General features: G+C 37.6%; 1 protein-coding gene across 4 annotated transcripts in view; it reads left to right on the forward strand.

The window, feature by feature from the left end:
- Nucleotides 1–12,533, forward strand: part of LOC145460287 (protein unc-13 homolog B-like) — a 47,994-nt gene that overhangs the window by 10,750 nt on the left and 24,711 nt on the right. For 3 of the 4 annotated variants that reach the window (XM_081445043.1, XM_081445052.1, XM_081445060.1), the window contains 8 exons: nucleotides 3,225–3,430; nucleotides 9,303–9,381; nucleotides 10,391–10,471; nucleotides 10,583–10,634; nucleotides 10,763–10,870; nucleotides 11,272–11,331; nucleotides 11,469–11,589; nucleotides 12,237–12,343. In XM_081445043.1, coding sequence (XP_081301169.1) covers nucleotides 3,225–3,430; nucleotides 9,303–9,381; nucleotides 10,391–10,471; nucleotides 10,583–10,634; nucleotides 10,763–10,870; nucleotides 11,272–11,331; nucleotides 11,469–11,589; nucleotides 12,237–12,343 — 814 coding nt within the window. Of the gene's footprint in view, nucleotides 1–3,224; nucleotides 3,431–6,668; nucleotides 8,023–9,302; nucleotides 9,382–10,390; nucleotides 10,472–10,582; nucleotides 10,635–10,762; nucleotides 10,871–11,271; nucleotides 11,332–11,468; nucleotides 11,590–12,236; nucleotides 12,344–12,533 lie in introns of those variants that run through there. The other variant, XM_081445066.1, reaches the window with a different exon arrangement.

Below are 12,533 nucleotides of genomic sequence, written 5' to 3' on the forward strand. Positions count from 1 at the left end.
AATGCCTTCTGTGCAGGCTCTCATTTCTTGAGCCAGCTCGCTTCACTTGCTGATGCATCTCTTGAGCTATGCTCCTGCCGCAACACATGGGAGCCTGCTCGCAGGCTAGTTTTTTTGGCTTTTATAGCCATGCCAAATTTTTGCTTCGATCAAACAATGGTGGGCTTGTCTAGTTTTCTAAATGAAAAGGCTCTAGACACTTTGCTACCCCCTTGGATGTTTTTCTAGCCAAGGGCAAGTTATGATCAAACATTAAAAAAAAAAAATTATAATTAAATGTTTACACATTAGCACTTCTGTGCTAATGGAGGATGCTAGATATGAGAACAAATATTGCCAAAAGAACAGAAACATGCTAAGGATCCCAACTGGTGGGATGCTGACCAGTTGGGTATTTACGAATCAGGGCCGAGAAGTTCTAGTGGGTGGTATAGACTGTATAGCAGGTGCATGAGAAAAAGTAGGTCACATCGGCGCTTGCTGGAGATAGGGTTGGAGGATTTGAAGCAGGGACCTCCAGATTTAAATCCTAACTCTCTAAACCACTTCCCAACTTTGTCTGCTTTCCTGAACAGTTTTGTGGCACCCATCTATTCTCTGGGATGAAGACAGGCACTGTGACAGTAAATATTGTTGTCATTACAATGACCCTGATCAGTGAGACCCTGGTCAGTGCTTAAATTAACTCAAGTGGGCTAATAAAGAAAAAAAATTAACTTGCTGTTAGGCTACTGTGGCACCCTTGCAGAGGGCCTTGCTCTACATCAGATTTTAACCCCCTCAATATCTGTATATGTTCTCTGGGGGAGGGGTGCAACCCTATTAAATCTACCCCTATAGGTTCGTCCCTTAGTGCTTTCGAATCAGCAAGTTTTAATTTGGTGGAACATATTAATTTGTCATTTTGTTGACAAGCAATGTTTTGTACAAAAATTTCAATAAACTCACTGCTTTTGACATTTCCACCAATCAGAATGCTTATTTGAATGATCGTTTTGTTGGTCATTGACATCCAGACCCCTTGCTGATAACTCGGTCTCCCGCCGGTCTCTCGCCGGTCTCCCGCCAATGTCGGTCACACAACGATTTAGAAGTGTTAGTTAGTCGAATCCGTCACATGAGAACGATTTTCGATTCCTGGTTCTTCTTTAACCAAATTTGAAATGTTTAAGCCGTGGAACTATCTCGCTGGTCAAGAGGGAAGCTCCTCAAGAACTTTTCGCTCACAAAACGAGCGACGAAGTATGAATCAAATGAATCAAAAATCAACCTTCGTTCTGTAAGGGCGCCGTTACTTCTCTGATTGTACCAGTTCTGTTAGTTTATTATTGTCATATACATGTACCAGTGGCCTACGATTTTAGGCTTATTTTCAGAATGTCACAGTTCAAGTGGACTTTTACATTCTAGAAATTGTGAGCAATGTGAGGATCGCAGTGCAGAAGTTTATTGCATCGAGTGCCAACTAAAATATTGTCCTCGATGCCACTTCATCTTCCATTTGAAGGTAGACAAATTTTAATCTTTATGCTTCGCTATTCGAATGAATTAGTGTTTGTTTTAGGCACTATCCTTTCGGCTCAAAAATATGGCAAGGGCGGTTAAATTGGTTTTCTTGTAGGGTAAATTACGACAACATACAATCGAGTCGGTCGTGGTGCGTCTTTGTGAGTCCTGCCTGAATGGCACGAAGGAGTTTCATTGCGAGATTTGTGGTTTAGGTGAGTACGCTTTTTGAAGAGTTTTACTCCCCCTTTTGAATTAAAACTAACCCAAGCTCTAAAAATCTTTAGTAAAGTTACATTTTAAGTGGAGAAAATGTCTTGCTACAGCAAAACAGATACACCAGATGCGCACTTTATGGCAGCAGGAGGAATCCCCCTATCTTGCGCATATTGCGTGACAGTGTTAGTTATATAACATAACACGACAGAATTATTTGTTATTTCATATTTTTGCACCGTTTGTTAAGGAATAATTGAATCTAGAAGGCTACAACATACGATTTCAAAGAAACATCAGATTTACAGATGTCATAATCTGATAGATCGAGTCGAAAATATTTGCGGTTTTAGCTAGGAGCGATTGTTTAAATTGTGATAACAACATTCTAAGATACTACTATCGTTCGAAAAGCAGAATATAGCTGCATTTTCATTTTGAAAAGTAAAGGTTTTCAAGGTTATGGAAGATTTTTTATGAAATATAGGGAACTTTCATAACACTTGAAGGTTTTTTTCAATTCCTTTTTAATATTCCTCAAGCTGTCACGCAATTTGTCACGTAACTCTAAGGTGACTTTTGATACAGCAGTAATTTATACAGCAGAACTTTATCAGTTTTACCAGCTGGATGCATAAATAAGTTTCTTTTTCATATAAAAAGTTTTCATACCTTTATTGTCAGGAAGACATTCTCCTTGTTTCTGTACTTTTTGTTTTTTTTCTTCTTTCAACTTCAATTTTGCCTGTGTTGTTTTATTAAGGTTTTTGTGATCCTTGCTGGTGCCTTTGGCATGCAAAAGGAAGTCTCAGACGACACCGAAAGAAAGCAGTTCTCACAATTGTGAAAAGAACACGGGGACCACAAATCCACGAAGATCTGGTCTGCAAAGTGAGCTGATGAAGATGATGATTTTGAAAAGTAACAGTTTGACATCGGAGTCTGCTCACGTTAGAAAGTGAATGGAGATTGGTGTTCATCTATAGCTCCTATGGCATGAAGCAACAATATGTTTTATCACTGCCTCAACTCTGGATATAATGCTAGTTTGTCAAAGATTCTAAACTTACTGTCAACCATATAAGCTTATATATATATTAAAAAAAAAACATATAAGTTTGTAGCCAGGCTCTAGGATTGTAGATGTTGTATGTAGTTATAGGTGTAACACAGTACTATCTATAGTAGCTGTCATCTTAATTTTATTCAAGTAATTAGCAGTGTTTGGGATTTATCTTAAGTCAGCAATCCGAGTTGATCCAGTCCAAGTTTTGAGCCCTTATATCATTTTTGTCTATTTTGAACTCTGCTGTCCATCTGAATGTTTGAGCTTGGATTTCTTGTAAGGGTGCATGCTGACATTTGTAGTAATAGTTACTCTCTAAGTTATAAATAATACTTAACTTAACAACTGGATGTAAAATGTAAAAAAAAAAAAAAAAAAGATTGAAAAGATTTATTTTTAATATTTACTGTATTGGTCTTTAATTATATATTCATAGGTTGAAGAAGGAGCTGAAATCTTTGATGAGGAGGTAGTAGTCACTGAACAGCTTGATCCAGAGACAATGGAAGCAACATTAAAGAAACCAGTGCAATGCAATGAAAGTGATAATGATAATGATAATGACAACCCAGACAGAAATGGACCCCTGCGGCGAAAGGGAGGTTTCAGAGTATCTCCAGGAACCACACGCAGATGCTCCTGGTATTGTTATTTCGTATTCATTTTTGACTCTCACCCGGGGGTGGATGACCTATCAACTGACTGACCGACTGACTGACTGACTGAGCGAGTGAATTATTTTTTCCCCAGCTAAATGCTATAACTCATTCTAGCTATGCTATACTAGCTATCACTTTTTAAAAGGTACCCTTTTCATGTACTTTCTGTATTCCTTTTCTAAACCCTTTGGAATGAAGTCAATGATCAATACTATGGGAGAACATCAAGCATAACCAGAGGAGGTGTTAACACCAAAAAAAAGTTATTATTTATTCAGTTCCGGTTCATGATAGCCCGATACCTGTAAATCGCTTTTCTCATGGTAAACATGGCTTGCGGTATTGGTCGTGGGTGTGTGCGCCTGGGGACATCGTGCAACATGGCAGCCATACTTCAGCTAATAAGTTGACCAAGACATGCAGCTTTGGTTTACAGCATACATCTTTGATATTGGACATCCTTGTTATGGTCAATTGACACATGTGAAATCCAGGTATCTGCTAACCAGTATCACGTGACCACATTGTGGGCTCAAGTTTAGACCAAGTACTAGTTTTTTGATTGGATTGTGAGCTCAAGCCAGGTTAACTTACTGTAATCATCACTGGGTTTTTCGGAAGCCAGATAACACTGACCCGACCACTCACCCTGGATTAAAAGTTAACTGAAGTTTAAATTTTTCTCTTACTACTCTTCCCAGTAGACCATGACACCCACAAATTTTTTTGCCGCGTTTTTGATGCCACGAGTTTGTTTCAAACCAACCACGTGGTATTTTGAAATGCATCATGTGCAGAGGGTTTTTCTGTTTAGCATCATGACTTTTTTGTATTACGTATTGTTCATTCAGAACATGTTTATCTTCAAGAGGAAAGCTTATCATGTCCAGTGCATCTAAAAAAACTGCTCCAAATTTGTCGTGATCATATATTATCTTCAGCTGATAACAGCAGCTGTGCTGACAGTTTTATGGCAGACAAAAAGTGTGGTAAGCTTACCAAATGGGGATGCTTGGTTTTTCACAGAAAGAGACTGGAGCCAAGAGTGTTGCCATGGCAGCATTCATTCTGTTTCTTTTGTGATACACATTTCTGGTGTCAAGTTTGAAGAACACTGCTCCAATACTTCCAGAGATATTCTTTATTCAGTGTTTTATTGTTTAAGTTGAACTATTTATGATGTCATCACTTTCCTCATTTGCATAATACAAAACTGTGAATATGTCTAAAACGAAAGAAGATATTCCAAAAACGAAAACGCCATTCTTTTTTACTTTGAAAAGCCTTTCAAATAAGCAGCAATTATTTTTTACTTCATAGGCACTTTAAACTATTGAGACATTCTCAGATACTGCAGAATGCAATTGATAGCTCTGGCACAGTAGTCACACAGGTTCCAGATCCCCTGCCCGGTCCACTCCTGGTTTGTATTTTCCCCTTAACTTGCAGAATATGAATGGACAGAAACCTTGATAAGACAATCTTAGCTGTGTGCTTGTTTCATGTGTGTATAGTATTTTAATTCAAGGTTCGAAAAAGGCTCACAATTACTGTTTACTCTGGTGTTTTACGTTGTTTCCATTTATAATTTTTAAATTCATAATATGGTGAAGCAGCAATCGTGACAATTTAACTTTTCACAACAATTTTGTAACTTGATACTTTTGTTTTCCTCGCGAAGGTATGTAAAATGAATCCCTCATTTGCTCTAAAACACAGAGATGTGCTTGTTTTCTTTTTTCACTGCTTTAAAGTGCGATTTAATTAATTTCTGTTTTCATTAGGTGCTACGGAGTCTGTAGCAATATTTAAGCACTTTCCTGGTTTCTTTTGTCACAAATTTACAATTTGACAAGTTGTAATGCCACTAATTTGGGAAATTTGTGGTCTCTCTTGAAGAGACAATTAAAGGAAGAAATTAACAAGCCTCTAAGAAAGAGCAAAGCATTTCCCTTTTTTATCTGACCCTGACAAACACACAGTTTGCAAACAGCAGATATTTGTTGAACCGACATAGAGGTAATTCCAAAAGAGACAAAGTCACAGTAGTGTTTTTTGCTCTTGGAAGGGAGAAGTGGTACTACCTGAAAAATAACTGCCATCCTCGGTCACATCACATGATATAGCAATAACTGTGTGGCTTTGGGGATGAAAACAGAGTGTATAGCCCTAACGATGCTAGAATGCATGCGTCTTACATGTTGGGTTCTACAACAAGGAAGAGCACTTAACGTTTGTGTGTGATCCCGTATGCAATGTATCTTCCACCCAATGTATAGTTGACACAAACAATAACTAATCTGCATATGCGTTTAGAGCTAATTGGTTTTGTTTTAAAGAGAATAGTACCACAAGGAGAGCAAGGGATTTTCTGAAACAAATGTATAGCGTTGATGTTATTAATGAATGGAGGGAGGTATAACATGTTTTACGTAGTGCACACAGGTACCTAACCCACCCCACCCTCTTGTCGCAATGGTAATTAATTAATAATAATGAAATTAATTAATTAAACAAACATTTAAGTGTACACCTTAGTGCCTTAGTGACTTATGGCTTAGTGCTTTAGCAAACAGCAGCCGCCTAAACCATCCCAATAGTGCATTCTGCACTAGAATGCTCAAACCAAAATTCTGGCTTATCTTGGATCAGGCTCTAAACAACCCGGCCCAGAAGCTCCACTTTTAGACAGCTAAATCTACATATTATACCTGAAACCCGAAAAAGGCACCCCTTTTGGGCAGAGCCTTCTTGTATAGGTTGTTATATGGAGTACCCCCCCCCCCACCCCCCAATCTGGGTGCTTTCTCATTGATCTTTTCATTTATGTCCAATGCCTTGCTCTTGGAAACTATCCTCACATTACTGGGACCAAGGAGCATATTTTGAATTGTGTAGGTCCAGAAAACATCCATACCCCCCACTGAAGGGATTTTTCATGTGAGCCCGCCTTCCCTCTGGAATTTCTAAAATCTGACCAGAAGATCTACCCCTCTCCCCTCTGAAACAATTTCCAATTTTTTTGCACACCCACTGGAAATATTTTTGTTTTTAGTTAAATTAAGAACTAAGCTAATTTATAGTTCCAGAGTCTGAATTTTGATGCTTACGTGTGTTTTGTAGTAAATCAGCGTATAGTGTGATCAGCAGAAAGATACGTCGAGTCGCGTGATGAATACTATCACAGATGCATATCGTCAGTTATGCAACCAATTCCGCTTCATTTTCCTGACAAAACAGCAGCACTTGGATAAGGAATAGATATCAAAATGCAAGTTCGCTTTCAAGGGCACTGAGAAACAAATGCTTGGAAAGAAACGCTTTACACTGCACCAGTAAAAACAAAATTTGGGTCTAGAGACCCAGCAGCCGGGGAGTGTTTTCAAAAAACTAGATACCCGGCAGTCTGAAATTATTATAGAATTTCCACGGAATGACTCATTTTCGTGCTCTGACTCCGGAGTCAACTGTTTTACAATAATATCTTCGCAAATTAAAACCCGTGAGTCAAGATTTTTATAGTATGCCGAAGCTATTAAGAGAATTCGTCCACTACAAAACCAAAACATTATTTAGAATCACTTTAGACTACGAGTTGTTCCTCTTCCGCTTAGTCCATCGTGCGTGACGCGAATGCGGCCAATGTTTTTTTCTCGCGGTTTTCTTTCGTGTCACGCACGGCGGACTAAGCGAAAGAAGGAAGATTGAAGGGACCTCTGCTCACAGGGTAGACTACTCTTAGTCCAGAATCGCTTGGCATTTGTGAACAAATATCGAGTACTCTCAGAGTGCTGCAACGGAAATTTGTGAAGATACTAGTATTTGGAAACAGTTCACTCCGGAGTCAAAGCGCGAAAATTTTTCAAGTGTCGAAAACTCAAGATTTTATAGTATGCCCAGGCTCGAAAATTTCCTCAACTGCAAGGCCAAAATAAAACTTGAAGTCCGCGGAAATTCTAAAACAATTTTAGACTTCCGGGTTTCTAGACACAATTAACAATCAAATCAACATTTTGTATCAAATTTCGGTGCGCCCAATTTGCATGCTGTATTTACGTTTTTCAGAAGAATTTTGCGTCTCAGATTACATTTCGTTTGGCTGTTGAAAAATCTCGTCTTGGACGTCTTGACCTGCAAAGAATAACTGCGATAGCCTGAAAAGGACGTTTCTCGCTTTCTCGCAATTTTTGTTTGTACAATGATTCAGTCTTTTCCGCAACAATTAGCGTCTCGTCGTCTGGCGGGGAAAATTTGACATGCTTTCGGACTTGCATAATTTTTTCATTTTAGCTATGATGATGTTGACTGACTCTGGAGAATAACAGAATTGTATTGTAACATATTAGATGTTTTTATGTAATGCAAAGTTTGCCGAAAATGACTTTGCAAAGCAGCATGCCAGCGTTCGATAACATCAGTGCACACACTCGAAGGTTCTGAAAACAAAGTTGAATACAACGATGTAATGGTTGATGCCGTGCACGCTCCCGTCCTGGACTTCACTTGCATTACTTGGGATACCTTCACTTTTGTGTAAATGTAGTGCAAATGTAATTATTGCGTGATTCACCATGGGTAGGTATGGAAGAACTTGTTCCCTTGTCCTTTTATGCGAAAATGTTAATGTTTTGAAGCTGCAAGTCCGGGCTGTAAGACGTTTATTTTTACATCGCACGTGTAGTTTTTGTTACGAATAGTATTCGCCTCCTGAACTATAACTGTTAGTGGTTTTGCTTAGTTCTCGAAGAATTATTCTTGGCGGGATCGGATAATGTTTTGACGGGACATAATTACTGTGTTTAGTTCAAAGAATGTTTTTCATGCTGGCGAACGACAACAAGAAACTGTGACGTAAATATCTGCCGACAAAGACGAAGTTCGTAGTGGCAGACATTCAAGCGATTGTAATTTACAGGACAGGATTTACTTGTCTACTTTCAACAACATGGGCTTCGCTCACCTACCGCTTGTCGTGTAAATGGTCGTAAATGGCCACACTCAAATGGCGACAGAAATCGAGCCTAACCGCGATGACAATGATCATTTTGTGCTGTTAACAAGACTTACTTTTGTGTCCGCGGTTCGGGAAGCTAAATGCACACAAATGAAAATTGAACATTATCAACCGGTCTGGAAAAAAATAATTGATACACCGCCCACACCACCGCCACCCGTGAATTTATTGAGCCTCTAACGCTCCTACCCCTGTGGAATTTTTAATCCCTTTCATGGGGAGGGGGGGTATGTATATTTTCTGGAACCACATAATTCTTGTTTTCATTACTGACTTTTTCCAGCTCCCTCCATGCACGAAACTGCTTTGCTTCTGTTTTGGTATTGTGAGGAACAAAATGAGTAGAAATTGCGTGTCATATTTGAACGTTGTTATTAATAGCTAATATTATATAAATTCTGGTTGAGTTCTGCAGTGCCATTCGCTGATGAAACCATTATGTCACTCTTATAAATATTAGTAGAGTGTTAAATCAAATAATTTGTGGTTTCAATATATTGCGATTTAAATTTAAAGAATGAAATATTGAAACAAAGAATGAATTCAATATATTTTAGTGTCTCGTAATTTATACCTTATTGCTTCAATACTGAGGGTAGAATGTCTGAACTGTTTTGACTGAAGCCCACACTATTATTCTCTTTGATGTATTTTCGAAAATAGTTTTCAAATTCAAAATAACATTCTCACATGTAACAAGAAAATTATGTTGGTTTTATTTAGAGAGGTAGATTATAATAGAAAGCTAATATAATCTCATAAATTGATTTAGAATAGTTTTGTTTAGTCATAGAACTGTTACATGTCAAATTAGTGATGGATTTTCCTTATTACCTTTCAGGGATGAAAAAACTAAAGAACTTCTCAACTCTGCAAATTCTAGTTCTCTGATGAGGAAAAGAAGACCCTCAATTCCCTTTGTAAGTTTAGTTTAAAACTTGTCATTTTTCTAGGAAGCAGTCATTTGATTTGATATGTTTTGAGACTGTATACTGTTAAAGTCTGATAAAGCCACGGGGGATGGAGCTCATTAGCAAAATAAATTTTACTTTGGGCTCATACTTGCAAGAAATCTTGCGTCTGAACAATTTTAGATATACTCTATGTTTGCTCAAGAATATCCATATTTTAAGTTAAACTTTACAAAAATAACAATAAGAAACCTAAGACTATTGTCATATGAACATTGCAAGTCTCTGAGCATGCTGTAAAATGCAGTACAAGCTGTACAATAATTAGAAGTACTACCTGTAGTAAGTTACTTTCCTTAAGAGTAAGTGCATGAATTTATATTTTTGGATGGTTATTATATACCTGTGAACTCTCTTGCTTTAGGCACAAATATGCCTGAAGGTCAAACACTTTGATGTGGTATTCACTCAAACCTACTGGCAAAAGTTCTCATGCCTGGCTAAAAAATTTGAGCTATTACAGTCTTAACAGACTCGTAATTTTTTGAAATATGTTAACTTGAAAATATGTCAACTTGAAAAGCAAGAAAAGTTGATGATGATGACACACTTTCCCCAATTCTCTGATTTTCAAAGGACATTAAAGGGCTGTGGATAGTGTTATTTTTGGTGAATTACATCTTTTGGATGGGGAGTGGAAATCATGAAAGTCGCTGGAAATCTTCGGATGTCATCAGATCATTATTTGGGTTGTCTTGATAAGCCCTGGCACTCCCAGGACAAAAGTCTCATGCCTGTGTCTTGGAAAAAGTTGGCAGGAACATTATTATGAGACAGACAGAAAGATTTTGATTTTTCACATTAGATTTTTGTAGCCTTAAGTGTGTGTGTGTGGAGAGGGGAGAGGGGATGGGTCTGGGATTACTACCAATGAAAATAGTTTAGCAGAAAAATAGTTTAGTTTTGGTACTTGCACACCAAGCAGCCTGACCTGTTTGTTTCTTTCTGTTATTTACAGCAACCAAAACCAAGCACAAAACAGATAAGAAAACCTCACATGATGATGTCACAAAGAGCTCATTTGAATGATGAAGAGCTGGTATGTTTAAAGTGTCTACTATATAACTTAATATGACTTACTGTGTGTAGTTTTATAATGTAGTATTAAGTTACTATTCAGTTTATCTCCTCACAATGTTTTTTTTTTCAGAAACTGCATGTTTATAAGAAGACGCTTCAGGCACTTATTTATCCCATATCAGGTAATTAAATTGATTTGCTTTCAATACTGTCATCGTGTCCTTGTCGGTGCCATATTCAGTTCTGAACCAGTTTTGCATTATTTTACACCCACCTGACTTGGAATTCCTTCGTACATTCTTTGTTTTAGACACCACACCTCACAGATTTGAGATTTGGTCGACTCAAGTGCCTGCCTACTGCTATGAATGCGAAGGTCTTCTTTGGGGTCTGGCAAGACAAGGTCTTAAATGCAAAGGTGAATAGCAAGCCAGTGATCCAGTCAGTTAGCTCAGACAGTTAGCTCATGCTATCATCAAGCAGTGGGATTGATCAGTCACCCAGTGAGTTAATGATACATCCAGCCAGCTAACCAGCCATTTAGCTTATCCAGGTCATCATTCAGTTGGCGAAGTCAACATACATGTAGAGCTCTAGTCATGCTTCTGAAACATCACTGATAAATGAAAATTGTGGATACAAAGGGTGAGGTGCCTTTTAGCATGCATGTGATTCAATACATGTAGAATTTATTTGCTTGAGCAACTTAAGTTGACTTGCTCCTTTCATCTGTGTGCTTGTCTGCCGGTTGGTCGATCAGTCAGCCAGTCAGTAAAGACAAAGTTAATCCAAGTCATAAAAATGTTTTGTTGATTTCAGAGTGTGGAGTCAAATGTCATGAGAGGTGTAAGGACTTACTGAATGCTGATTGCTTACAACGTAAGTTGTTCCTTGCCATCACAGTATTATGTCACTGAAACATAAGTTTTTCTTAATAATTATTCATTCATACGAATCAGATTAATATTTATTTTATTTTTTAGATTAATTTACATTTTGTGCATTGATTCTTGAAGGTGCCGCTGAGAAATCAGCTAAACACGGTACAGATGACAAAACACATTCCATCATTGTTGCTATGAAGGCAAGAATGGAATCCAGAGAAGCAACTAGACCGGAAATATTTGAGCAAATCAGGTGCATATACTTTAATTTTTAAAATGTGCTACAGAAAAGCAAGATGAAAAAAGGCATGATTTATGTATTCTATAATGATTTGATTTAGTGCCAGATCCTTGCAATAAGTTTCTCTTCGGGTGTTTTTATAGGAACCCAATTCTGATAAACACATTGAATGATATGAATAGGCCAATTCCGATATATTAAAATTCTAACTTGGTTCCTAGGCTTAGGGGAATAAAACAAAAGAAATTGCATTGAGGATGAGGGATGAATAATTAATTTCTTTTGTTTTATTCCCCTAAGCCTCGGAACCAAGTTAGAATTTTAATATATCAGAATTGACCTGTTATCTTTCAATATTGCATGTAATTCCCAGCAAAGAGAATTAAATTAAATTTTAGTTTCAAGCCGAGGGTCAAATATTTTATTTTTTACCCATTAACTTAATTATATATTAAATTAATATCATAATATTATATAATGCCAAAGCCAAATTCTGTTTTGAAGTTCAGAGAAGTTAAGGGAAGGGAGTTAAGGTAAGAAAAAATGATGCCCTGCCATGAATAACTGCATCGTAATCCTGGCCAGCTGTCACATCACAGTAACTTGCACCAAAATATGGTATTCATAGTTGCTGTATTTTTTTTTTATTGAAAATTTAGTGAAGTGTTCCACATGGTGCCCAAAACACATGCTGGACACATGAAAGCTGTCAAAAACTTGATCCTAGATGGAACTTCTAAGTGGTTGGCAAAAATATTCATCACAGGTAAAGTGAAGTGTTAGCTGGGTAATTCGTACAATCATGTATGTTGAGGCTTACTAATTGTGCACAAAGTCTTATTTATTGAATGTTTGTTTGCGGCTTACATAAGAAGTGATCTCACCCAGCACAATTGCAAGTTTTTCCCAGGCTCATGCGAACGCTCATGTTATTTCAGGATTGCTGTGACAACCAA

Source organism: Orbicella franksi, chromosome 1, assembly GCF_964199315.1.
Source record: "Orbicella franksi chromosome 1, jaOrbFran1.1, whole genome shotgun sequence".
Classification (NCBI taxonomy): Eukaryota; Metazoa; Cnidaria; class Anthozoa; order Scleractinia; family Merulinidae; genus Orbicella; species Orbicella franksi.